The following is a 27,748-nucleotide window of genomic DNA, read 5'->3' on the forward strand; positions in this document are numbered from 1 at the left end:
GGAAGGCCGGCTAAGCTTGCTGGGCCTCAGTTTCCTCACTTACATCCTCTCAGGTGTCAACATACCCCAGCTTCTGTTTCGGCAGACGTTTTTCAAATGCTGTGAAAGCAGAGGCTGTCCAGGGCTCTGTTCTGGCTCCTCTCAATGAATGGCCTCCCCGCCCCCAGCCCCAGCTCTGGCAGTCCTGTTCCTCGTATCACTGCCACACAGCAGGCCCTTGGCACCAGCTGTCAGAGATTTATTTATTGAGCTCCTCCCCTGTGCATGGTGATAAGGTTTGGCTGTGTCTCCACCCAAATCTCAACTTGAATTGTATCTCCCAGAATTCCCAAGCATTGTGGGAGGGACCCAGGGAGAGGTAACTGAATCATGGGGGCCGGACTTTCCTGTGCTGTTCTCCTGATGGTGAATAAATCTCACGAAATTGATGGGTTTATCAGGGGTTTCCACTTTTGTTTCTTCCTTATTTTTCCCTTGCCACTGCCATGTAAGAAGTGCCTTTCGCCTCCCGCCATGATTCTGAGGCCTCCCCAGCCGTGTGGAAATGTAAGTCCAATTAAACCTCTTTTTCTTCCCAGTTTCGGGTGTGTCTTTAACAGCAGTGTGAAAACGGACTAATACACATGGTCTCAGGCTAGGCCCTGAGCACCTTTGGCCGTGACGCCTCCTTGCCTCTAATTTATTTCCTTCCAGAACATCCTTCATGGTCCTGTGAGAGGGTTACCAAGTGGTGGGGCAGCACTGTCTGGTAGAACTTTCTGCAATGATGAAGTGCTCTAACTCCATACTGTCAAATAGGGTGGACACTGGCCACATCTGGCTATTGAGCACTTGAAGTGTGGCTCATGTGACTGAGGGACTGAATTTTACATTATATTTAATTTCACCTAAATGGCCACACGTGGCTAGTGGCTGTGCCACAGTAACTGGAGTCAGACAGGCCTGGCTTCCCCCAATCTTGGCTTTGCCACTTACTGACTGTGTGCCTTTGGGTAGTGACTTGACTCTATGCTTTGACTCCCTCATCTGTAAAACAGGCATCTTGAAAAGCTCCAATATATTAAAAAAAAATAAAATGGGCATAATAATTTCTAGGTCAGAGTTGTTGTGAGGATGAAAAGAGATGAAATGTTTGGCAGAATGCTGAGTCCATGCAAAATTGTGGCTATCATTTTCACCATTATTATTAATCACAAATTTAAACATATTAGTTCCTTGTTCAGGAGCCTCAGTAGCTCCCCACTGCCTAGGTAGTACACAGCCCACACTCCAAAACTAATGAAAAACAGCAAGCCAAAGATTCAAGAAGCCCATACGAACCCCAATAAGATAAATAAAAACGAATTCACACCTAGATACATCCTAATAAAACTGCTGTAAATCAAAGGAAAAGAAACATTTAAAAAATCCAGAATATAAAAAGATTATACAATGGTGCAATAGTTAGGTTATAGCTTACTTCTAAATAGAAACAATTGAAGCCAAAAGACAATGGAATGATAGACTTACTGTCATCTATAATGTGCTGAAAGAAAACAACTGCCAGTGCAGAATTCAATTCCCAGTCAAAATATGTTTCATGAATGAAGGATAAATATAGAAATTTTCAGACACATACACATGCATACACACACATGCACACACATGCATGCAAATATGTGCATGCACACATGCACAATCACACATATGCACACAAGTGCTTGCATACACAAATGTACACACACACTCCTGAGAGAATATGCACCAGCAGAGCCATGCTGAAGGAAAACACTAAAGGATGTTCTTCACACTGAAGAAAAATGATCTAGATGGATGATCAGAAATGTAGAAAACGCATAATAGTAATGTGTAGATATGGATGTTGACTATAGAAAAAATATTAATAATGTCTTTTGGAGTTTCAAATATAGAGAGAAGTTTAGAAAATGACAACGATGGCATGTAAGTCTGGATGGGGTAAGTGAAGTTAAAGTGTCAATCTCTAAGTCATTGTGTTAAGAAGAAGGACATAATTATTAATGAAGATTGAATTTTGGTAAGTTGAAAATGCATATTGTAAAATTTAGAATAACCACTAAAATAGTAAAAGAGTTAAAAACTCACTAAATATTAGATTTTGATAAGTCATGAATGCATGCTATTGTCTTATGATTACTAAAAGAAGAGTAAAAGAGAATATTTCCAAGCTAATACAGGGGAAAAGGGAATGATAAAAAAACTATCAACTCGGCCAGGTGTGGTGGCTCACGCCTGTAATCCCAGCACTTTGGGAGGCCAAGGTGGGCAGATCATGAGGTTAAGAGATGGAGACCATCCTGGCCAACATGGTGAAACACTGTCTCTACTAAAAATACAAGTTTAGCTGGGCATGGTGGTGCACACCTGTAGTCCCAGCTACTCGGGAGGCTGAGGCAGGACGATTGCTTGAACCCAGGAGGTGGAGGTTGCAGTGAGCTGAGATCACACCACTGCACTCCAGCCTGGCGATAGAGCAAGACTCTGTCTCAAAAAACAAACAACAACAAAACAAGCCCATCAACTCAAAAGAAGGAAAGAATGGGGAGAAAAAGGAACATAGGTAGTACACCTGGCCCTGAGCAAGAAGATAAATTTAAATCCCAATATACCAGCAATTATATTAAATATACTTGGACTGAAAGACAAAGATGGTCAAACTGTATAAAACCTATGTGCTGTTCACATGAGATACACATTTTGTAAAATAAAGATTGACATAAAAAGTATGAAAAAGATAGTCTATGAAAACTCGAATCAAAAGAAAGCTAGTGTAGCTGATGGAGCTCCCTTAATGATAAAGACTTTAAGGGAAAAACATCTCTAGCAATGAAGAGGAACATCTTGTGATAGCCAAAGATTTGATTCGATAGGAAGTAATGAAATGGTAAATACATATGCATCTACTAACACAGCCTCAAAATACATAAAGCAAAGATTGACAATATTAAAAAAAGAAACAGACAAATCCACGATCATGATAGGATCTTTAAACAATATGCCTCTCTCAGTGGCTGACAAAACACACAGACAAAAAAAATCAACAAGAGCATTTAAGTTTTGAGCATTATCAGCAAGCTTCATTTAATGTCCATGTATAGAATACTAAACCCAATGACTGTAGGATGCATATTCTTTTCAAGTGTGCATGTGTAACTGCAGTTGGCCACATGCAGGCCATAAAACAAGTTTGAATTAATATCAAAAGACTGAAGTTACACAGAAGATGTTCTCTAACCACATTGTAATTAAGCTAAAAATCAGTAACAAAAAAGGTAAGTAGAAAACTCTCATATATTTAGAAATTAGGAAATAAGCTTCATAGTAACCCATGGGTGAAAGAAGAAATCACAAAGGGATTTGGAAAATATTTTGATCTGAATAATAACGAAAATACTACGTACTAAGACTTGTGGAATGCAGTCAAAGCCTTGTTTAGAGAAAAATAGCCCATAGAGCATTTTGACTCCATGTTCATGACTACAACTATTTAAAAGAAAAATATACCATAGCAAATTCATTTTCATTGAGAGGGTATTTTCTAGAGCGAAGTTCATTAAACCAATTGTTTAACAGATTTCCAAATGTTTCCATTTTCACTTTAGTCTCCTGAAATTATTTTGGTCTGGATCAGTTCTTTTGTAGGTAAATTATACAATTATGATTTGATTCATCTATAAGTTTTTCTGGACCCTATCAAATATTTACCAATCATAGGTCTGTCACTGTGTGTTTTATTTTTTAGTTCTCATTTCTACCATGTCCATTTTCCCCAGATCATATTTTACAAATCTAAACTTTTTCAAGAATATTTGATTTTTTTAAGTGACTATTTTAATTTTTTGTAGAGACAGGGTCTCACTATGTTAGCCAGGCTGGTCCCAAACTCCTGACCTGAAGCAATCCTCCTGCCTCGGCCTCCAAAGTGCTGGGATTATAGGTGTGAGCTACTGCACCTGGACAAGAATATTTGATTTTTCTCTTAAGTTTTAATCGATAAATAAATTTTACTCTGTGTAGTTTTAACTGTTGATTTTAATTTTGTGTTAATTATTTCTGCCAAGTCTACTTATGTCTGGCCATTTTTGCAGGCTTCAATACTATCCATAAGATGTGATTCTTGTGTAGTATACATTTCAGCTTGTGAGGTTTTAATGATTTGACCTCTGCTGACTATATTCATATTCATATTGAATAAAATTGGAGAAAAACTAGATTATTTGCTTTTATTTCTCAGATCATCCCTCAGAACCTCCCTTCACACAGAATTCCTCTGCCTTTTAGATTTGTTCTTAAAATATTCTCAGTTGTGGTTGGGCGTGGTGTCTCACGCCCGTAATCCCAGCACTTTGGGAGGCTGAGGCAAGAGGACTGCTTGAGGCCAGGAGTTCAAGACCAGCCTGGGCAACATAGTGAAGCTCTGTCTTTATTTATTAAAAAAAAAATTCTTAGTTTTCTCAATGACAACCATCTTCTAATCAAATAAACTAGATGATTCAAATGGAAAGAAAGAGATTCTGTCCACACTGCTCAGGACTCTTGAAGATATTTTCAGTTAAAAAAATTAAAATATGTGTGATCAATAAGCATCTTTTATACAACTCTTCAATTGGTTATGTTGCTAAAAGAGGTCACCATTAGTTTAAAACAATAGGACTTGTTGTGCTGATGGAAATTTCCACATCTGTGCTGTCCAGTGCAGCAGCCACCAGCTACACGTGGCTACTATGCACTTGGAATGTGGCTGGCAACTGAGGAGCGACGTTTTATTTATTTTTAATTAATTTAATTTTTTTTTTTTTTTTTGAGACGGAGTCTTGCTCTGTCACCCAGGCTGGAGTGTGATGGTGTGATCTCAGCTTGCTGCAACCTCCACCTCCCAGGTTCAAGTGATTCTCCTGCCTCAGCCTCCAGAGTGGCTGGAATTACAGGCCTCCGCCACCACATCTGGCTAATTTTTGTATTTTTAGTGGAGACGGGGTTTCACCACATTGGCCAGGCTGGTCTTGAACTCCTGACCTCAGGTGATCCATCTGCCTCGGCCTCCCAAAGTGCTGGGATTACAGGCATGAGCTACCGGCTTTAATTTAAATGTAAATAGCCATGCACGGTTAGTGGCTACTGTGATGGATAGCGCAGGTCTGGAGTATGCAATACAATTTTTTTTCCCATGATGGGAAGGGACATTAAAATAATTAAGCAACACTAAACTCAAAACTGGGATTGGGAGGCCGGAGGTGGGTCTCATTACCAAAAAGCAAGAAACAGTTTTAGAAGGCAGTGAGGAGTAGTGGGGTTACTCACAGGGGCCTTGGAGTCAGACCAACCTGGGTTCAAGTCCTGCCACAACTAGTTTATGGAGTGAATCTGGTCCCTGTGCCTGTGTGAGCCTCAGTTTTCTCAGCTGTAAGAAGGGTTAATATCAGCATAGGCCACTTAGAGGACTAACAGGGATGATGAGTGGGGAGCTACCGCCCACACCGCTCTCTGGGCCTGTTGTCCACCACATACCTTGCTTTTTTCTCTCAGAGTCCTAGAGATCATGCTTTGTTCAGTACAACTCTTCCTCAGCTCCGCCCTAAGCTTCTTCATTTCTTTCTCCATGCCTTGGATTTGCTGAAAAAGTTTCAACAACAGAGTGAACCTCCCTGATGGGGGCAGGAGCTGCCTTCTCGGCCAAGAGGTCTGAGCCCTCGTCATCCCCTGGCATCCCATCCATTAAGGTGGAAACCTTGTCTGGTATCACCTTGTTTAATTCCTTCTCCTGGAGGAAGGTTTTATATCTCTCAGCAAAATAGACTTTATTTTTCAACTGATATATTAAAAGTTCTGGATAAAGGAAATTAGTTTATTTTGGAAGTCAGTACAGCTCCTGGATTAAGGACTACAGGACATCCATCAACTCATTTGAAACCCTGCTCTTGGGGTATATTTTTGAGTTCAATCTAAAGGGCCAACTGTTTGGAAGACTCAACAGGCAAGGTCTGGAAGAACAGAACAATGAAATGTTTTTTGCTTTTTTGTTTGAGGTGGAGAGTAAAATGTTCCTGGCCTGGAGGAACGGCGCTGGCATGGGGAAGAGCAAGTTGGAGAAGCTGAGCTTCCCAACGAGTGGAAAACGCACACCTGGTGATGTGCAGGGTGGATTCGGAGGGCGTGAGGAATACACCTCCTTCGCATTTTAATGGTCCTATTTTCATTGTATTTATTTTTATGGTTACCTTCTATATAAGGCAAATAACTTTTTTTTTGAGACGGAGTCTCGCTCTGTTGCCCAGGCTGGAGTGCAATGGCATGATCTCGGCTCGCTGCAACCTCTGCCTCCTGGGTTTGAGCAATTCTCCTGCCTCAGCCTCCCAAGCAAGCAAATGGGATTACAAGCACCTGCCACCATGCCCAGTTAATTTTTTTGTATTTTAGTAGAGATGGGGTTTCACCGTGTTCCCCAGGCTGGTCTAGAACCTCTGAGCTCAGGCAATCCACCCACCTTGGCCTCCCAAAGTGCTAGGATTACAGGTGTGAGCCACTGCCTTGTTTTGTTTTTACAAGCGGGTGTTAAATAGTTGTGTTTAAATAAAAATACTTCAGGAAGTGTCAACAATGGTGCCTGTGGCGAGGATAAAACTTGGGACAGTGGAATACATGTTTGGGAGTCACAGGTCAGGGGTGGGGCAGGGGACCATGTGGTGGCCAGCTGGCCAGCCTCCTGTCCCTGTCCCCGGTCTCAACCCCAACCTGGCCCCAGGGGAAACCCTTGAGGGAGCTAGAGCCAACTGCCCAGGGAATCCTGGGGCCCCTTCACCCATCTCTTTCTTGCAGATGCAGCAGATCAAAGAGCAATGAGACTATGTTAAACAAGCAAGCACAGAGCCCCAGAGCTTCATACTTAGTGATGGCCCAGGATCCCACCAAGAACCTGAAGGTCAAACTCCATTTTTTCTGGTGGTACCTACGAAGGAGGAAGCTCAACTCACAGTTTTGCAGAGTTTTAACTCTTTCTCCTGGGCTTCCCTGAGCTCCCTGTGAGCATCTTCCTGTTTTAACTCTTCCTTTAGCACCGAACACTGTGGAGAAAAGGGCAACAGAGAAAGAGGCCAACATTGGCCAGGTAGGGTTGTCGGGGGAAGGAGGGGCTCCAAGGCCCCATGTGAGCCCCTGAGAGCATTTCCTGCTGTTTCCATCCAGTCACCCACTGAGATCCCAAAAGGCATACAATGGTGTATGACCGGCACACAGGATCCCACAGCTGTTCCTGCTTCTCCACTCAGGAAATCAGAGGAATAAAGCCACTACTCTCATCTTCAAAAGCCAGCAATCTAAACCATAAGGAAAATCCAGCTTTGGAGAGTCTGTGCTGAGGAATAAACACTGATGTCCTTGGAGGGCCACTAGCGAGCTTGGACGGCTCTCAGTGCTTCATGCAATTTACTCCTCCAAGACACCACTGCCCTGGGAGCGGCGGTGAAAATGGAACAGCCGTTCCGGAGGGCAATTTGGCAACGGACATTAAGAACATAAATAATGGGCCTCCTTTTTGACCCAGAAATTCTGCTTTAGGAATGTATAAGGACAATGGCCAGGCAAATCAGCAAGTCTGTAGGTTCAGGGATGTTTTTGAGAGTATTGTTAGCCATAGTGAACAAAAAGGAAATAGCTGGCAGGGTGCGGTGGCTCACACCTGTAATCCCAGCACTTTGGGAGGCTGAGGTGGGCAGATCATGAGGTCAGGAGATTGAAACCACTCTGGCTAACATGATTAAACCCTGTCTCTATTAAAAATACAAAAAAATTAGCCGGGCGTGGTGGTGGGCGCCTGTAGTCCCAGCTACTTGGGAGGCTGAGGCAGGAGAATGGCGTGAACCCAGGAGGCGGAGCTTGCAGTGAGCTGAGATCACGCCACTGCACTCCAGCCTGGGCAACAGAGCGAGACTCCATCTCAAAAAAAAAAAAAAAAAAGAAACACCCGTGTCCAATAACCCGGGGGCTGTTTGATTCCATTGTGCACAGACAAGAGAATATCATGGAGCTTTAAAGACCCATAAGAAAAGCTCTTATCCATGTGGGGAAAAAGTAATTGTTTAAAGTTTAAAAAATGTATATAGTATAAATTTGTTGTTATATATCTGTTACAGATATATTTTTTCCAGGTAATTTTAGAAACAAAACAGAAGGAATATGCACTCAAGTACTGACATAGATTTCTTGCAGTGGCATTTCTCTTCTCTCTTTAATTTTGCTTTCCAGTTTTATCTACTTTTTATTCTAAAATTAACACAGCACATGTAATTTGAAAAACAAAGACAGTCATTCGGATGTTCACATGAGCAATACCCTTGGTCACTAGGAGCCCACGTGCTGATGAACGCCAGGTGCGGCCTGGAGAAGAAGGCAGACCTGTTCCAAGGTCAACGGGGAAGGGAAATGGAGACACAAGTAACCCAAATGCACTTCGTGGGCAGAAGAGCCCCGGAGCTGCTGTTTCTCCGTATTTCTTCCACCTAACATCAGCTCTACAGCCCCGACACACATCCACACACCCCACGCACCCCACACGCACCCCCACACCACACCTCCACACCCACACATCCACACACCCCACGCACCCCACATGCACCCCCACCCACACACTCACCTTACACACATCCACACCCCCACACACCCAATCACACCACACCTCCACACCCACATACACCCACACACCTTCACCCACACACTCACCTTACACATATCCACACCCCCACAAACCCATATACCCCATCACACATCCATACCCCCACACACCCATACACTCCCACACCACACCCACACACCCATACACACTTACACACATCCACACCCCCCACACACCCATACACCCCCACACCACACCCACACCCACACACACACCTACACACACCTACACACATCCACACCCCCACACACCCATACACCCCCACACCACACATCCATACCCCTCACACACCCATACACCACACCACACCCACACACATATACACCTATACACACCAACACACATCCACACCCCCACACACCCATACACCCCCACCACACCCACACACACCCATACAACCCATACACACTCATACACTACATTCACCCACTCACCTACACACATCCATAACCCACACACCCACACACCCGCACATATCACACCCACACACACACCCATATACAGCTACACACATTCACACACCCATACACCCCCACACACCCATACACACTCACACACCCACACACTCACCTACACACATCCACACCCCCACACACCAATACACCAGCACACCACACATCCATACCTTCCCACACACATACACCCTCCACACCACACCCACACACCCATACACACCTACACACATCCACATCCCCCACACACCCATACACCCCACACCACACCCACACACACCTATACACATCCACACCCCCCACACACCCATACACCCCACCACACCCACACACACCCATACACACCCACACACCTACACACATCCGCACCCCCCAAACACCCATACACCCTCCCACACCACACCCACACACCCATACACTCATCCACACACCTACACACATCCACACCCCCACACACTCATACACCCCCCACACACCTCCACACCCACACACACCCTCACTCACACACTCACCTACACACCCACACCCCATACACATTCATACACACCGCACCCACACACACCCTTACCCACACCCACATGCACCCACACACCCCCACACACCTACACACATCCATACCCCACACACCCTCACCCACACACCCTCACCCACACATCCACACATACTCCACACACCCATACTCCCCCCACACTCACACCCATACACCCCCCACGCTCACCCATACACATCCCACACACCCTCTCACACACCCACATTCATACATCTCCACACCCCATCCCCCACATACCCACACAGATCCACACCCTCACACACCCTCCCACACACCCACACACACCCACACACATCCTCACCCTCACATACTCACCCTCCCACACACCCACACACATCCTCACACCCACACCCACACACCCACACACCTGAAACAGTGACAACACATGTAATCCAGGCGGTAACCCTGCTCGGGGGATGGATGCAGAGGGCTTGGTGAGGCGGGCTAACCAGGCACAGAGGCGCAAGCGTACAATGAAAACCAGCCTCTCACTTCTCAAAACTGATTTTGTTATTCCCATTTCGCTGAAGACAAAGGGGAGGCCACATCAGTTATAACAAAAGCCCACTCTGGGCTCGGACCCTGGTCTGTGTGCCCCCAGGGCTCCTGTCCTGCCTTTCCCCAGCTCCAGTTGGGGCACTGCAGTCAGCGCCAGAGGTCACTTCTGCTGCTTCTTCCTTGGACCCCCAGATCCACCCCGCCTGGGTGCCCGTGCAGACTTGGCGAACTCATCAGGCACACCTGAGATGAAAGCTGTTAGGTTTTACCTTGACTCACCGAAACAGACACATGTGACAAATACTGAGAAATCCTATACGTTCAGGATTCTAAAGCCAGAGCATTGAGGTAAATTTTGCAAACAGTTATTATTATTATTATTTGAGACGGAGTTTCACTCTTGTTGCCCAGGCTGGAGTGCAATGGTGCGATCTCAGCTCACTGCAATTTCTGCCTCCCAGGTTCAAGCTATTCTCCTGCCTCAGCCTCCCGAGTTGCTGGGATTACAGGAGCCTGGCTAATTTTTGTTATTTTTAGCAGAGACAGATTTTCACCATGTTGGCCAGGCTGGCCTCAAACTCCTGATCTCGTGTGATCCACCCACCTCGGCTTCCCAAAAGCGCTGGGATTACAGGCATTAGCCACTGTGCCTGGCCTCAAAATTACTTTCAAACAGCCCTTGACTTGCCTACCAGGTTCACTCCACATAGAATATTCTTACGCACACTAAAGTCTAAGGGAAGAAATGAAAGTCTGTCTAACTGCACTTGGGCCTGCAAACACTCTGCTTCGAAGGTGACTATGCAAACCAGTGGTGACTGGGATGAGGTGAAGCCCACCGTGTCCTCTTTTGCATGCAGTGACTCTATTCTGCTTTAATATTAAGCCTTGCCATGGAAATAGCTATGCTGAGAGGTGCATTTGCTGCTGGAATTAACCAAACTCATTTACAACAGGTATTAGAAAATGTGTCCTGGAGTTGAAGCTACATCTTGCTTATTCTCGGGCACATGCACGCCAATCTTTGAAAAGCTGCAAAGAACGTGGCCAGCTGTTTTAGTTTTTCTAGGTGGGCATTTCATGTTTTGCCCCCCACCCCCCCGCCCCCAGCACAATGGTGTGAGAGGAAGGAATGAAATTTAAACTAAGGGCCCAGGGCGAATGAAACAAGCATATCACGTGACTTCACTTTAGCTGCTTTTCACCCGACGGCTAACAAGGTGATACAGTCATCCTTACTCACTCTAGAGCCAAGGGCTTCCAGCTGGTGGTCCTTGTCCTTGTTCTGACTTTTTAGGTGACTGACCTCTTCCTTTAGTTGTTGAACTTGCTCATCCTTTGCTAACATGTCTTTTTGCAAAGATGACACCATCCCTGTAAAAAAGAAGACTCACAGAGGTCAAAGAGGCAGTGAGGATGACTGTCATTGCTGCCGCTGTTAACCAGTTTGTGACGAGGCTGGCACTGAGAAGGGAGGTGTCTCTAAGGATCCCAGGAGCTTGAATGGGGTTGAGACCAATATCCACTGCACATCGTTTGTTCAAGGTCTCAGTGAGAAGGAGAGGTCAGTGCGTGTTGCTGGAGACAGGAAACATCTGTCGGGGTGCTGTGGGCATCGGCCCTGCCTGAGAACAAAGGCTCAGCAGAGAGAGGGACCAGGAGGGGCCACGAGATGGGCCTGTGGTGGCAAGGGACGTGTTGATTCACACTCATCTGAGTTTGGAAACCGTCTCTAGCACTTACTAGCTCAGTAGTCTTTTTTCTTGAGACAGGGTCTTACTCTGTCACCCAGGCTGGAGTGCAGTGGCACGATCATGGTTCACTGCAGCCTCGACCTCCTGGACTCAGGCGATCCTCCTGCCTTGGCCTCCCAAGTAGCTGGGACTACAGGTATGTGCCACTATGCCTGGCTAATTTTTGTATTTTTTTGTAGACGTGGAGTTTTGCCCATGTTGCCCAGGAGGGTCTCAAACTCCCAGGCTGAAGCAATCCACCAGCCTCCATCTCCCAAAGTGCTGGGATTACAGATGTGAGCCACAACGCCCAGCCTAGCTTAGTGGTCTGAACAAGTTATTTAACCTCTCATTGTATCTACAGAGTTGTATAAAGAACATAGTAGAGTGGCTAACACATAGTGTTTATTCCCTGCCACCCACGACTATATGTGGTAGCCAGCTTGCAAAATGGTCCCCCATGATCCCTCCCTGTTAGAATACCTGGCCTTGTGTAGCCCCCTCCCACCTGAATAGGGCTGACATGTGTAACTCATATGGCACTGTGGAAGTGGCGAATGTGACTTCCCAGGGTGAATCATCAAAGATGTTGTGGTTTCTTCTTTGCTCTCCTTGGATCACTCAGTCTGGGGAAAGCCAATCGCCATGTTGTGAGGACACTCAAACAGCCCTAGGGAAGGACACACATGGTGAGGAACTGAGGCCTCCAGCCAACAGGCATGTGAGCGAGTCATTCCAGAAGGGGATCCTCGAGCCCTAGTCGGGCTTTAGATGACATGACAGCAGTAGCTCCTGCAACCTCATGAGAGACCCTGAGCCAGACTAAGTCACTTCCAAGTTCCTGAACCACAGAAACTGGGTAAGATAAACATATTTGTTGCTTTTTTGGGATAACTTATGTGACAGCAGATAGCCAATATATTATTGTATTATCACATCGAGAAAAAGTGAGAAGGGTGCATAATGCAGTGGTATTGGATTATCTCATACGGTCCTTTTCTTAGAAAAACATTCATCCTAGTTTTATTGGTGGGTATCAATCAAGAATCAATCTTTATTGCACAATCAATGATGTGTAATAAAGAACAACATGATTCAGAATTTCATTGTAAAAATGAGCTTCGTCCGGGGACACAGTTAAGTTCCTTGGAAACAGACTGCTCTCTCTGGGGCTTGCCTGCATGCTTTGTGAGGCGGGACCAGAGTGACCTTTTCTCTGGAATGAATTTGGCTTGAGTCTCTACCAGATGCCCTGTGTAGCGCAAGGTTGCCCCATTCTGGATGGTGGGAAAGTGAGCTGCTCTCAGGCCCACGTGGGCTTCGAGATGGTTCCCTCTGCTCCTCCCGGGTGGTTCCTTCCCTGCCCACATGCACGTGCTTATCACGCCTGACTCTGGTGAAGACTTGAGGAGGACCCTCAGAGATCTCCGGGGTGCTCTCCGTGCAGCCCCCTCCCGCCTGGCACGCCGCCCAGCAAACTCAAGCTGTGCTGGCTTCTCCACCTCCGTCTCCTCAAGTCGGACTGACCACTGGGCTCTGTCTGGCTTCCCCTCCCTGCTGTGGTCTGGAAACTCTCTCCAGCGCCAGCCAGCCGGGGGCAATCGTAGGTTTCATCTTGTTTGTTTCCACTCCCTCCCAGATCACTGTCACAATGCTTCTTGGGGCCAATATATGGAAACCATTATTTCAGACATTTTTGTTTGTTTGTTTGTTTGTTTTTCATTTCTTTGTTTGAGTTGTTTCAGGCAGGTGAGGAAATCCAGACCCTATTCCTCCATCTGCCTCTCTCGCCATGGAAGATGGGGTTTGTGATGTGTTGTGATGTGTTGTGATGTGTTGTGATGGCGTCTGTGAGCCTGGGTCACTGAGTGGCCACAATGACCAAAGCCGCGACTGACCCATGATGGGCCCAGGGTGGAAGCAGGAGATGAACCTGTCTATTGTGAGCCACTGAGACTTGGGGGACTGTTTGTCACTGCAGTGTAACCTGGCCCAGTGCTTCTCGAGCTTGAGTGTGCACATGCAGCAGCCGGGAGGCTTGTGAAAATGAAGATTCTGATTGGAAGGTCAGGAGTGGGGCCTGAAATTCACAGTTTCTCACAAGGATCCAGGTGATGCTGATGCTGCTGGTCCAGGGACCACACATGGGGCCGTGAGAGTGTAGCCCATCCCAGGCCATACCTGAGCCCAGGTCTGTCTGACTTCTTGATTAGAGAAGTGGTGTCTGAGACAGGCTTGCAGCGTGGATGGGGTGTGATGGGCAGACACCGGGGAGGAGGGCAGGGCCCAGCGAGATCCCCCTGGGATGCCTGGTGCCCAGAGCAGCCCTGCCCATAGGGCTTACAAGTATCCAAGAACATTCCATGTTAGGGAAGAGCAGAGGTAGAAGCCTGGAGTGGGGAGGGGGACTGCAGAGTGAAGCAGAGGGAAAGCCACGGCCAGGCGGCCTGGGTCCTGCAGAGACAGCGATTGTGTCTGACTCAACGCTACGCTCTGCTTTCACAGCCATGGGCATGTTTCCTGTTGTGCAGGGGGCACTTTAGGAGCAATATGCCCAACCTGGACTCATTCCCTCTCCACCACCTGCTTTTCTCTCTTCCCTCTTTCTCTGTCCATGGCCCTATCATCTGCAGGTCTCTAGACATGTCATTCTCTGCCTTAAAAACCCTAACGTGTCCCATCACACTTAGAAGAAAACCTGAATCCCTCCCATGTAATGTGGCCCTGCCTCCCCGCTGATCCCACCAGGTCCCACAGCCCCTTGTTCCCTGACCCCAGCCACACTCGCTGGCAGTTGATCCAACACTGTGGTTTGGTCCAGCCTCGGGGCCTTTGCACCTGTGCTCTCTGCCCAGCATACGGTTCCCAGGGGCCTCCCGACAGCCCCTCCCACCTCCTCAGAGATATCCCTGCCCAGGCACTAAGCCAGGGGTGTCCAATCTTTTGGCTTCCCTGAACCACACTGGAAGAAGAAGAAGGGTCTTGGGCCATGCGTAAAATACACTCACGCTAATAATAACTGATGAGCTAAAAAAAAAAAAAATCGCCAAAAAAAAAAAAAATCTCATAATATTTTAGGAAAGTTGAGGAATTTGTGTCGGGCCTCATTCAAAGCTGTCCTGGGCCATATGTGGCCTGCAGGTCGTGGGCTGGACAAGCTTGCACTAAGCTATTCTCCTTCGCTTCACCCCCTGAAGTGCTTCCCCACCACGGTGTCCAGCTTTATTTCCTCTGGAGCACTGATCTTTCTCTGGTATGGACTTGTTCATTTATCTGTTTACTTCTTATTGTCTGTCATCCTCTCCCAAGTGTGAGCCCCATGAGCAGAGGGGCTGAGGGATCTTGACTATTTGCTCAGGGCTCTCTCTCCCCAGTGCCTAGAACAGTGCCTGGCATCTAGCAGCTGCTCCATAAATGTGCTCAATGAATGAATGAATGAATCCAGGCTACGAAACAGCTGTGCCTGGCAAGGGTGGGCCATGAGTTGGCTGCCCCCTTGCCCACCCAAGTTATTGAGTATCCAGCTACCTCTCAATTAGCAAAATGCTTTCGCTCTGGCCCAAGAGCACCAGTGTGAGATGGGTAAGAGGCTGGGTGCCTTAAATTGGCAACCCCATTTTAGCCACATTCTAGTTTGCATTCACAGCAAACTGGCTCATGGGACTGCCTGAGCCGCAGCTTGTCCTGTGTGCTCCCTGCTGAGGTCCATGCTTAGCAGGCCTTTTAGCTAAGAGATAACATTTGCTCAAATATTTATCAAGGGCTCACTCCAAACCAGGCCCTATGCTAGGAACTGGATGGCACATAAACCTCTAAGGGCAGACTCAGATTCATGGACAGGAGCTGCCTAAAGGGCTGCTGGGAAGAACTCTGAGGCTGCAGCCAAGTTCAGTAACAAAAAGTATGTGGTTGATTGGGGATGTCTGCTGTGGCCAAGAACATCGGGTGTGGGAGTGGCAGCTCCCAGGCCCGACTCCAAGGGCTCACCTGATGTGATAGCGTTGTCTCTCTTTAAGTTCTCGCCCTCATTCTTCAGGGATGTGATTTCTGAGTACCGCTCCGACAGGGTCTGGCACAGCACCTGGCTGTAGCCTTTCTGTAGGGCACTGATCTGTGGGAGGAGGTGGCACAGTCAGAGGGGGCTGGCCCACGTCTGGGAGACACACAGGTACTTCTCACAAGCTTGACAGAAAGATTCAGATTGACTTTTGGCTGGGGTGTTGGGGAAACCAAGCTTTTTAGTTTTAACCAGTGGAAGGGACAGGGGAGGGCCTGTTCCTTCAAGGACCACCACTTCCTGTGTCATCAAAACATGAACCTTATCTTTGTGCCCATAAAGGGGCCCAGGCCTGGCTGCCACTGGGGATACCTGGTTCCTTAATTTGCCTTCTGATGACCTTTGGACTCTCAGCCATAAACAGACCACCTGTTGGTTCCAGGTTGCCCAGTACTGACTGGATACAGAGCAAAGTTCAAGAGAAGGAAGCATGTTATAAAATTAATTCCCTCAAATGATAACAATAGGTTATATCTCATAGAACACTCTAAAGCTTACAAAGCCCACTCACAGATACTACTCCTTCAACAGAGTCTTATGGCCTCTCTGCAGGAGGCTCCTGGGAATGCTCCCGTATTAGTCTGTTTTCACGCTGCTGATAAAGACATACCCGAGACTAGGAACAAAAAGAGGTTTAGGCTGGGCGCAGTGGCTCACACCTGTAATCCCAGCACTTTGGGAGGCTGAGGCGGGCGGATCATGAGGTCAGGAGATTGAGACCATCTTGGCTAACAGTGAAACCCTGTCTCTACTAAAAATACAAAAAATTAGCCGGGCGTGGTGGTGGGTGCCTGTAGTCCCAGCTACTCAGGAGGCTGAGGCAGGAGAATGGCGTGAACCTGGGAGGCAGAGCTTGCAGTGAGCCAAGATCACGCCACTGCACTCCAGCCTGGGTGACAGAGTGAGACTCTGTCTCAAAAAAAAAAAGGAGAAAGAGGTTTAATTGGAATTACAGCTCCACTGGCTGGGGAGGCCTCAGAATCATGGCGGCAGCAAGAGAAAATGAGGAAAAAGCAAAAGTGGAAACCCCTGATGAACCCATCAGATATTGTGAGACTTATTCACTATAACGAGAACAGCATGGGAAAGACCAGCCCCCATGATTCAATTACCTCTCCCTGTGTCCCTCCCACAATATGTGGGAACTCTGGGAGACACAATTCAAGTTGAGATTTGGTGGAGACACAGCCAAACCATATCATTCTGCCCCTGGCCCCTCCAAATCTCATGTCCTCACATTTCAAAACCAACCATGCCTTCCCAATAGTGCCCCATAGTCTTAACTCATTTCAGCATTAACCCAAAAGTCAAAGTCTCATCTGAGACAAGGCAAGTCCTTCCCACCTATGAGCCTGTAAAATCAAAAGCAAGCTAGTTACTTCCTAGGTACAATGGGGGTACAGGTATTGGGTAAATACAGCCATTCCAAATGGGAGAAATTGGCCAAAACAAAGGGGTTACAGGGCCCATGCAAGTCTGAAATCCAGCAGGGCAGTCAAACTTTAAAGCTCCAAAATGATCTTTTGACTCCAGGTCTCACATCCAGATTATGCTGATACAAGAGGTAGGTTCCCACGGTCTTGGGCAGCTCCACCCCTGTGGCTTTGCAGGGTACAACCTCTCTCCCAGCCGCTTTCATGGGCTGGTGTTTAGTGTCTGCGGCTTTTCCAGGAGTATGATTCAAGCCATTGGTGGATCTACCATTCTGGGGCCTGGAGGACGGGGGCCCTCTTCTCACAGCTCCACTAGGCAATGCCCCAGTAGGGACTCTGTGTAGGGGCTCTGACCCCACATTTCCCTTCCACACTGCTCTAGCAAAGGTTCTCCATGAGGGCCCCAACCCCACAGCAAACTTCTGCATGGGCATCCAGGTGTTTCCATACATCTTCTGAAATCTAAGCAGAGGTTCCCAAACCTCAATTCTTGACTTCTGTGCACCTGCAGGCTCAACACTATGTGGAAGCTGCGAAGGCTTGGGGCTTCCACCCTCTGAAGCCACAGCCCGAGCTCTATGTTGGCCCCTTTTAGCCATGGTTGGAGGGGGTGGGATACAGGGCTGCACACAGCATGGGGGTGGGATACTATGTCCCTAGGCTGCACACAGCATGGGGACCCTGGGCCTGGCCCACAAAACCACTTTTTCCTCCTGGGCCTCCGGACCTGTGATGCGAGGGGCTGCTGTGAAGGTCTCTGACATGCCCTGGAGACATTTTCCCCATGGCCTTGGGGATTAACATTAGTCTCCTTGGTACTTATGCAAATTTCTGCAGCTGGCTTGAATTTCTCCCCCAGAAAATGGGTTTTTCTTTTCTACTCCATCATCAGGACGCAAATTTTCTGAAATTTTATGCTGTTTCTCTTTTAAAATGGAATGCTTTTAACAGCACCCAAGTCACCTTTTGAATGCTTTGCTGCTTAGAAATTTCTTCTGCTGGATACACTAAATTATCTCTCTCAAGTTCAAAGTTCCACAAATCTTTAGGGCAGGGGCAAAATGCCACCATTCTCTTTGCTAAAACATAACAAGAGTCACCTTTGCTCCAGTTCCCAACAAGTTCCTCATCTCCATCTGAGACCACCTCAGCCTGGGCCTTATTGTCCATATCGCTATCAGGCTTTTTGTCAAAGCCATTCAGCAAGTCTCTAGAAAGTTCCAAACTTTCCCACATTTTCCTGTCTTCTTCTGAGCCCTCCAAACTGTTCCAACCTCTGCCTGTTACTCGGTTCCAAAGTTGCTTCCACATTTTCAGGTATCTTTTCAGCAATGCCCCACTCTATTGGTACCAACTTACTGTATTAGTCTGTTTTCACACTGCTGATAAAGCCATACCCGATATGGGGAAGAAAAAGAGATTTAACTGGACTTACACTTCCACATGGCCAGGGAGGCCTCAGAATCATGGCGGGAGGCGAAAAGCACTTCTTACATGGCGGCAGCAAGAGAAAATGAGGAGGAAGAAGCAAAAGCGGAAACCCCTGATAAAACCATCAGATCTCATGAGACTTACTCACTATAACGACAACAGCACAGGAAATACTGGCCCCCATGATTCAATTACCTCCCCCTGGGTCCCTCCCACAACATGTGGGATTTCTGGGGTACAATTCAAGTTGAGATTTGGTGGGGACGCAGCCAAACCATATCAGCTCCCATTTTGCAAGTGAGGAAATCAAGACTCAGAGGGGTGAGGTTGCTTGCTTGGGATTGCACGGATCAGTCGGTGGTAGAGTTACGATCCAAATCCAGGCTTTAGTTGCCTACTTCCAGTTCTTTCCACGTGGCTCTAGGAACCAGCATTAAGAGCCTGAGGCCGTGGAGCATGGTAGGGACTCAGGAGCCAGACTGCCGTTTGCAAAATCCGTCTCTGCGTGAAGGTAGGGAGGACACCAATTCTGTCCCATTTTTTTATTCTGTAAGTGCGGTGACGGTCGTAATTTCAGGGTTGTTGAAAGCATTTTAATAAGTTAGTATGTGTAAGAGTACATAGACCATGCCTGGCTCTCCACATAGATACTAGCTCTGATTATTCTACAGTGCGTTTTAGCTTCTGCTTCTCTTGCCTGTCTCCAGGAAGGTAGATTGATAGTATTTTTGTGTGCATTTGTAAGCCTTGCCTAGGCTCACTTAAACACCACTGTGATTGTTATTAAGAGGAGTGCAAGAATCCCTGTTAATCATCTCATTGTGTTGCAGGCATATCATAAGATATGACAGGGTGGGAGTGGGGCGGGGGGGACCCCGACAATGCAGATATGGTGTGCCCTGCATCTGGCCACCAGGTGGCGCTCACAGTCTGTTTTTAGTGTCTGTCCCTGAAAACCTTGTGGCTATGACTCGGTGGTAGAATTAACAGAAGGATCAAGGTTTCACAATTTCTACAGCCCATTTCGTGCACCAGTCACATTTTCCCTGGGGCATCTGAGACACTGGAGAAGGGGTGCTCACTAGAAGATGGAGGGACATGGACTGCAATGTCCCAACCCTCTCCAAGGCCATACTTGTGCAGGTCTCCACTTTGGAAACTTGGAGTGAAAAAAATTATTTCACCTCTTCCTGTTTTCTGTGGGGACATGCAACTCTCCCATAAAAAGGCACTTGGAATTTTTTTAAAAAAACTTACAGCTCTTCTCAGCTTAATGCTTTTGTTTGTATACCAGAGGTACAACACAGAGAGAAACTTCCAGAAGGGATGGGAAAATACATCCCCCAGACTCCAGTGCTGTCTGACAGATATGAACTGTTTCAATCTAAGTACCAGAGCTTTAGGATATCAGACTGTGGGAAAACTCCAAGTAGTCTTCAAACATCTTCATGAATTTCATGACCAAAATAAATATCCATATTGTCTATAATTGGCATAAATCCCCAGGTGTTTAGTGCCTATTATACTGTGTAATGAAATGGGCACTGGGTCATAAGAAAGTTAACAGTGCTAGGAAGACTGATTGCTTCAAGATACTAATTCAGCTTCTAATTAGCACAGGCAGTGCAGGCCGCATGGCGGTACGCATTGTCTTGGGGTATTGTATTAGATCGAAGGGCTTTGAGAGCAAATCGTTATGCACACACTTTCAGGAGACCCAGGAGAATAAAGTAATCAGAACAATAAATCAACCTGCCATGTGGCTTGTACATCTGCTTGAATGTTCTGTTAGCAATAGAATATTTAAGAGACTAAAATGTGAGCAGATGAAACTTGATTTGGATTCAGACCAACTATATCCTTTAGCTCAGAGATGCTTTGTTATAAAACATCATCTTTCAATTATGAGCCAAGATGAAAGTGGGGGGAGGAGTATTAATAAGTCAGAGTAATTCTTTCTTTCTTTTTTTTTTTTGAGACAGAGTCTCGCTCTGTTGCCCAGGCTAAAGTGCAGTGGCATGATCTCAGCTCACTACAACCTCTACCTCCCAAGTTCAAGTGATTCTCCTGCCTCAGCCTCCAAAGTAGCTGAGATTACAGGCATGCACCATCACGCCTGGCTAATTTTTGTATTTTTAGTAGAGACGGTTTTTGCCATGTTGGCCAGGCTGGTCTCGAACTCCTGACTTCAGGTGATCCGCCCGCCTTGGCCTCCCAAAGTGCTGGGATTACAGGCGTCCGGATACAGAGTAATTATTTCTAGATAATTTCTTGGTGAAAGACAAGTTTCCAGATAATGTGAGCACTTCAAACAATACCCAAAATGTGGACACAGACTCAAAGAGATGTGACAGTTACTCATCCTTAACCTTGTGCCTGGACAAGATGCTTCACTTAGTGCAGGAAAGCTCTGAAATGGGAGAGTTACTGAAAAAGATGGAGATCTGGTTGCAAAACTGGGTTCAGATGAGAAGAGAAAGAGGCTCCTCAACGAGTTAGAGACACGTCCAGGCAGCTGTCTGCAGCAGTATTTCCTATAGGACCACCTCCTTTCATTGCTCTTTCAAAAACAGGTCTGAAAGAGGGTCACTGCCTCAATATTAGGACATATATTTGTCTGTTTTCTTGTCTACTCTGTCCCCCTCATTGGAACACAACTGTAAGAAGACAAGGATCAGGTCAACCTTGTTCTCTGCTGAATTCCCAGAGCCCAAAAGAGGGCCTGGCACTGGGTAGTCACTCAACAAACATTTGAATGAACGAATGAGTGGATGAATGAATGAATGAACAGACACTGTCCTATTCTGGAAGATAACTAGGCCCAGCCCTTGCCCTTGTGGAGTTCATAGTCCCGGAAAGACTCTTCTAGGTTCACCATGTCTAACCTAGGCTTTTTCCAGGGCTGAAACTGTGCACCCTGAATTGGGTACAGAAGGGAGAAGCCAAAAGCAGTGAATCGGTGAACAGAGGCCCCAGGCATGTCCACAGTTTAACCAGCATGATGCATTGAGGGTGAAATTCACCAGTGGCCCATTACTCTTTTAACAACTTTGTTGACTGATATACAATATCACTGACCAATTTTTTTTTTTTGAGACGGAGTCTCGCTCTGTCGCCCAGGCTGGAGTGCAGTGGCACCATCTTGGCTCACTGCAAGCTCTGCCTCCCAGGTTCACGCCATTCTACTGCCTCCCAAGTAGCTGGGACTACAGGCGCCCGCCACCACACCTGGCTAATTTTTTGTATTTTTAGTAGAGACGGGGTTTCACTGTGTTAGCCAGGATGGTCTTGATCTCCTGACCTCGTGATCCGCCTGCCTCAGCCTCCCGAAGTGCTGGGACTACAGGCGTGCACCACTGCGCCCGGTCATCACTGATCAATTTTAAAGTAAAAAAAAAAAAAAAAAAAGGAATTTGAATCAAGTTTCAAGAGAAACGTAGATGACTAGTAAATTCAGAAATTCCAGGTGAAGAATTTTTGTTTGATCAAATTCCCTATAAGTGAACCAGTAACTAACTGCCTTTTCAGAGTTTGGTAAGGGCCTCTGTGTTTGGAACACTGGGCGGTTCCTTCTCCCTACTTAGCTAACTTCCCATAGCTCTCTCTGGCTGGGGCTGGATTTGGGTGAGACACGGTTACTAAAGTGACAGCATTGTGGGGAAATAGGAAATCGAGGTGAGAACATGGGGTCTGTGAGAAGGCGGACCTGAGTTCAAATTGCATCGCCACCTCTCACGTGCTGTGCAAGCTGTAAGCAGTTCCTGGGTGTCTCTGGGCCTGTCTTAGACTTTTTTCTTTCTTTCTTTTTGAGACAGCGTCTCACTCTGTCACCCAGGCTGGAGTGCAGTGGCGCAATCTCAGTTCACTGTAACCTCTGCCTCCCAGGTTCAGCCTCAGCCTCCCGAGTAGTTGGGATTACAGGCATGCACCACCACGCCTGGCTAATTTTTGTATTTTTAATAGAGACGGGGTTTCACCATATTGGCCAGGTTGGTCTTGAACTCCTGACCTCAAGTGATCCGCCTGCCTCAGCCTCCCAAAGTACCAGATTACAGGTGTGAGCCACCGCACCCGGCCTGGGTCTGCCTTAGACCCTTCATCTGTAGAATGGATGTGTCAGAGGATTGTGAGGTTTAAATAAATTAATCTAAAGTGCTTTGCACTAGTTCTTGCACACGACCAGTGCTGAACAAAGGCTGATCTTGTTCTTACCATGCTAGGAAACTGCCGAATCTCCCAGTCTTGTGGATCTGTGTTCTTAACCACCATGCTCCACTGACCACGTGTTCTCTAACTCTGGGTGGCTCACCTTGGTTGGTGGTCCTGGCGCCTCCCGGGCCTTGGCCTGAGAGCTGTGCTACAGCTCTCAGGCTCTGCCTACCTGGCTTTTCAAGCTCTGGATCTCTTTCTGTTTGGCATCAATGTCTTCATCCAGAACCTGACACTTCTGCGAGACCTCCCTCTCATTCTGCCTGGAGGTGGTGGTCTCCGACACCTTCTGACTCAGCTCAGCCACTTCATTCTGCAAGTTTGCTATTATGACGTCTTTGTATTTGGATTCAATTTCATAATCTGAGAGACGGCTGACCTCTTTTCCCAGCAGCACAATTATTTCATCCTGGGTAGAGATCAGATGGGAAGCTTACTAGGTGTGGGCCTAGGTGTGAGGCTGAGCCCATTAAAAAAAAGGTAGGGGCTGGGTGCGGTGGCTCACACCTGTTATCCCAGCACCTTGGGAGGCCAAGGTGGGTGGATTGCCTGAGGTCCAGGAGTTCAAGACCAGCCTGGCCAACATGGCGAAATCCCATCTCTACTAAAAATACAAAAATTAGCTGGGTGTGGTGGCGAGCGCCTGTAATCCCAGCTACTTGGGAGGCTGAGACAGGAGAAGCGCTTGAACCCAGGAGGCAGAGGTTGCAGTGAGCCAAGACCATGCCATTGCACTATTGCCTGGGCAACAAGAGCAAAACTGTCTCAAAAAAAGGTAGGAAAATTATAGTGTAATTCTTTTGGGAAAGTAAGGGCAGGCAGGCAGGGAAAAGGCAGACTTTGAGGCTCTCTCTGTCACTTGGCAACTCATAGACGAGAGTTTGGTTAAAATGACTACTTGCATATAGACTCCTATAATGCATGTGTATACCTAAGAGGGACAGAAACTTTCCTTTCCCCTAAAATTATACTTTCACATTAAGAACCACCATCCCACCTGGGAATTTTTGTTGCCAAAAAGTTTATTTATAATATTTTTAGGAATCAACTTACCAGGCCTCAGTCTAACATCTGGGGACCAAGGAAAGGTAATTAAGGAAATGACTCTATTCAACCACATTCTGACTATAATAGGGCTATTTAACTTTACAAATTTAATACATTCTGAAATAGCTTTTCCCCTTTCCTCTCTTCTGTTATTCCCTGGCTCTTTTGATTATTCACATAAAAATGTATTCCAGGTAACTGAGTCATGAAAAATAAATGAGAGGGGAATGGTGATTTATGTATGTAGGCTCTTGTAAATTTCAGGCTGGAAAAAACTTTGGGCTTGGCAGGCTGTACCCACAGGTATCATTAACCCAGTCCCCCATCTCTCCAAAAGAAAAAGCACTGTAGCCAAAGAATTTGTTAGGTTTCCCAAAAAAGGGGAAAAAAATCCCCCAAACTTCTCACCAGAATGCATCAATAAAATATCAGGAAGACTGAGAACAAAAATTCCCCGATGTGCTTCATAGGCAGCTACAGAGTTGCTGATCAGTTACTTTGAGAGGAAACTCTGCTCTCCATGCAATTTTCCACTGGTGGGAAGGAAGCAGGTGGGCAGTTTCTAGGCCAGCTCATTGCCTGGGGAGCTCGACCTTCTAGCTTGCTAACCTGGGGAACCACAGGGTTTTGGTCATAATGGAGCCCAACTGCTGCCCAGGGTCTGTCATTGGGTCCCTGTGAGCGCTTATGGCAACATTTCAAAGGACAGCCTCAAACAGAGTCTATGCTCTGGGGCAGCCCCTTGCCTTATCCAATATGAGTTACCCGAGGGCTCCATTTCCAGCCAGGTGTTTGTTCAATATCCACACAACAAACATGTACTGAGCATCTACTGTGTGCCACGCTCGTGCTGGGCACTGAAGTATAGAGAAGCCTGCAGCTTATGGTGCACAGCTATGGTTCCTGCCTTTCTGGTGAGGACCCTGTGACTTCCTTGAGGGAGAACCCCCGACCCTTCCACACGGTCTTGGTAGGAGGGTCAGTTATGTGCCGTGATCCTTCCTGTCCCACCTGCCATTGTGCATGTGACCCAGCCTGGTCAATTGGCATTTTCTCAGAGATTTCATGTATTACTTAAAAGAGGAAGAAGCTCTTGCTTCCTTTTGGATCATAAACTTTAAACTTACAGACTTCAGTTTGTCTACAGTCATGTTTTCCAACATAAGAAGCCAGCCTGCTGCAGAAAGCAAAACCATGAGGGAAACAGTGGAGAAACTGATAGCAGGGGAGGGGAAGCTGATCATTCAAGCTCCTGGATCCAGTCATACCTGAAACTGGTTGGCCTTTACATTTTCCAATAAGATAAGACAATAAATGCTTTCTTTCTTTCTTTCTTTCTTTTTTCTTTGAGACAGGGTCTTGCTCTGTCACCCAGGCTGGAGCACAGAGGTGCAATCACAGCTCACTGCAGCCTTGATCCCCTGGGCTCAAGTGATTCTCCCACCTCAGCCTCCCTAGTAGCTGGGACTATAGGCAAGTTCCACTATGTGTGGCTCATTTTTTTTTGTTGTTGTTTTTTTTTTTTTTTTGCAGAAATCGAGTCTTACTATGTTGCCCAGGCTGGGCATGAACTCCTGGGCTCAAGTGATCCTCTTGCTTGGCCTCCCAAAGTGCTGGGATTACAGGCGTCAGCCACTGAGCCCAGCCTATTTTTTTCTTAAATCAATTTGTTTATTGTCACTTGCACTTGAAGGAGTCCTGACAAGTCAGGGCATAAATATTTCATAAACAGTAAAAATTTAGAAATGTGGTTGGATCCTATTTCCAGTTTAACAACTGTGGTGGATTAAAAATGGCTACAGATAACTTTGCAGCTTCTCTCATCAAGCAGTGAAGTCTATTTTCCCCAGCCCCTAAATCTAGGCTGGCCCTGTGATCTGCTTTGACCAAGAAAAAGTGATAGACATGATATTGGGTGGTCTCCAAGCAAGTTCTTAAGAGGCTGTACAGCTTCTGTCCTGGCCCTCTGGAAACCCAGAGGCCACTGTACTGCTATGAAGAAGCCCAGGATGAAAAACCATGTGCAGAGAGGGCTCACAATTCCAAGTGTCCTTTAGTGGTGATTTTTAGTGGTGAGATTTTGGTACACCTGTCACCCAGGCAGTATACACTGCATCATATTTGTAGACTTTTATCCCTTGCCCTGCTCCCACTCTTCCCCCTAAATCCCCAAAGTCCACTGTATCATTCTTATGCCTTTGCGTCCTCATAGCTTAGCTCCCACATATAGGTGAGAACATACGATGTTTGGTTTTCCATTCCTGAGTTACTTCACTTAGGATAATAGTCTCCAGTCTCATCCAGGTCACTGCAAATGCTGTTAATTCATTCCTTTTTATGGCTGCATAGTATTCCATTGAATATATATACCACAGTTTCTTTATCCACTTGTTGATTGATGGGCATTTGGATTGGTTCCGTGATTTTGCAATTGTGAATTGTGCTACTATAAACAGGCATGTGCAAGTATCTTTTTTGAATAATGACTGTTTTTCCTCTGGGTGTATACCCAGTGGTGGGATTGCTGGATCAAATGGTGGTTCTGTTTTTAGTTCTTTAAGGCATCTCCATGCTGTTTTCCATATTGGCTGTACTAGTTTACTCATGTAACCAAATACCACCTATACCGCAATAACTTATGGAAAATTAAAAAAAAAAGAAAACTATTAAAAACTCTATAAAAACTTGAAAAAAAAATCTGTCTGTGGGAAGAAACTAAAAAAACAATAACAAGCAAAAAAACTAATTCCAGGTGTCCCAACCGAGGTCCCAGACATGGGAATGAGGCCTTCTGAGACCATCAGCCCCTGCCACGCCACGGACTGACTGCAGTTGCATGACTGAGGCAGAAGACACCAGCAGGAGAACCTTCCAAGGCAACTCATAGAATTGTGGGAAATAAATTGCTGTTTTAAGCCACTAAGTTTTGGACTGGCTTGTTTACAGCAGTGGGTAACTGACAGAGCATCCAAACCTGACTTCCCACCTTACTCACCATTGCTGCAGATTCCTGGACATGTCACTCCCGTGTGTGACAAGAGCTCCAGGTGGTTCTGCTCCTTACAGACTCTGAGAATTGCTGCAAGGGCAGGCCCTGATCTTTAGGGGAAGCAAGGCATTGTGGATCATTGCTTTTAGTATTAGGTTGGTGCAAAAGTAGTCGATTATAATATAATTTTCAGGTTGTGGCTAAGTGAGGCAAAATCAACCTGGATCCATCCTTCCCAAGTTTGCTTCAATTTATCTGTTCTGACCTCTCTTCCTGTCTCACTCCCTAAACCTCTCTGGTTCTTTAACAAGTCTTTCTCATTTGCTTAGTCATCTCTGACCTCAGCTCTCACTTCCTCCTAGTAGGGAAGTTAACCAGACCTGGGTGTGAATCTCAATTCTGCCCCTTGTACTGTGCAAACTTGGGCAAGTTACTTAACTTCTCTGAGCTCCAGTTTCCTCATTGTTAAGTGATGGTGATAAAAAACCTATTTTTAAGACAGCAGAGATTAAATGAGTCAATGAATGTTAAGTGCACAGGACACAGTCCAGCTCACAGTAGATGCTTAATAAACAGTGTTGCAGAGGTCGTAATTTAGAATAAAACATTTGGTTGAATGTCTTGGGGAATAAGAGGTGGTTTCTTGGAAACAGGATAAGGGTA

General features: G+C 46.5%; 1 protein-coding gene and 1 long non-coding RNA gene across 39 annotated transcripts in view; one reads left to right on the forward strand and one right to left on the reverse strand.

Annotated features, from left to right (window-relative positions):
* Positions 1-27,748, reverse strand: part of FHAD1 (forkhead associated phosphopeptide binding domain 1) — a 151,131-nt gene that overhangs the window by 76,934 nt on the left and 46,449 nt on the right. For 27 of the 38 annotated variants that reach the window (XR_008516775.1, XR_008516774.1, XM_054541230.1 and 24 more), the window contains exons 6-10: positions 23,222-23,458; positions 15,907-16,030; positions 11,430-11,560; positions 6,990-7,079; positions 5,527-5,631 (exon numbers count right to left, since the gene is read on the reverse strand). Coding sequence is in view for 36 of the 38 variants with exons in the window: in XM_054541230.1 (XP_054397205.1) it covers positions 5,527-5,631; positions 6,990-7,079; positions 11,430-11,560; positions 15,907-16,030; positions 23,222-23,458 (687 nt within the window). In the remaining 2 variants the exon portion in view is untranslated. The remainder of the gene's footprint in view (positions 1-5,526; positions 5,632-6,989; positions 7,080-11,429; positions 11,561-15,906; positions 16,031-23,221; positions 23,459-27,748) is intronic. The other 11 variants (XM_054541338.1, XM_054541363.1, XM_054541357.1 and 8 more) reach the window with 1 other exon arrangement.
* On the forward strand, positions 24,776-27,014 carry LOC129052063 (uncharacterized). Its single transcript, XR_008516781.1, has 3 exons — positions 24,776-25,010; positions 25,244-25,373; positions 26,849-27,014. It is a non-coding gene; the product is annotated as an uncharacterized LOC129052063 (long non-coding RNA).

This window comes from Pongo abelii, chromosome 1, assembly GCF_028885655.2.
Source record: "Pongo abelii isolate AG06213 chromosome 1, NHGRI_mPonAbe1-v2.0_pri, whole genome shotgun sequence".
Classification (NCBI taxonomy): domain Eukaryota; kingdom Metazoa; phylum Chordata; class Mammalia; order Primates; family Hominidae; genus Pongo; species Pongo abelii.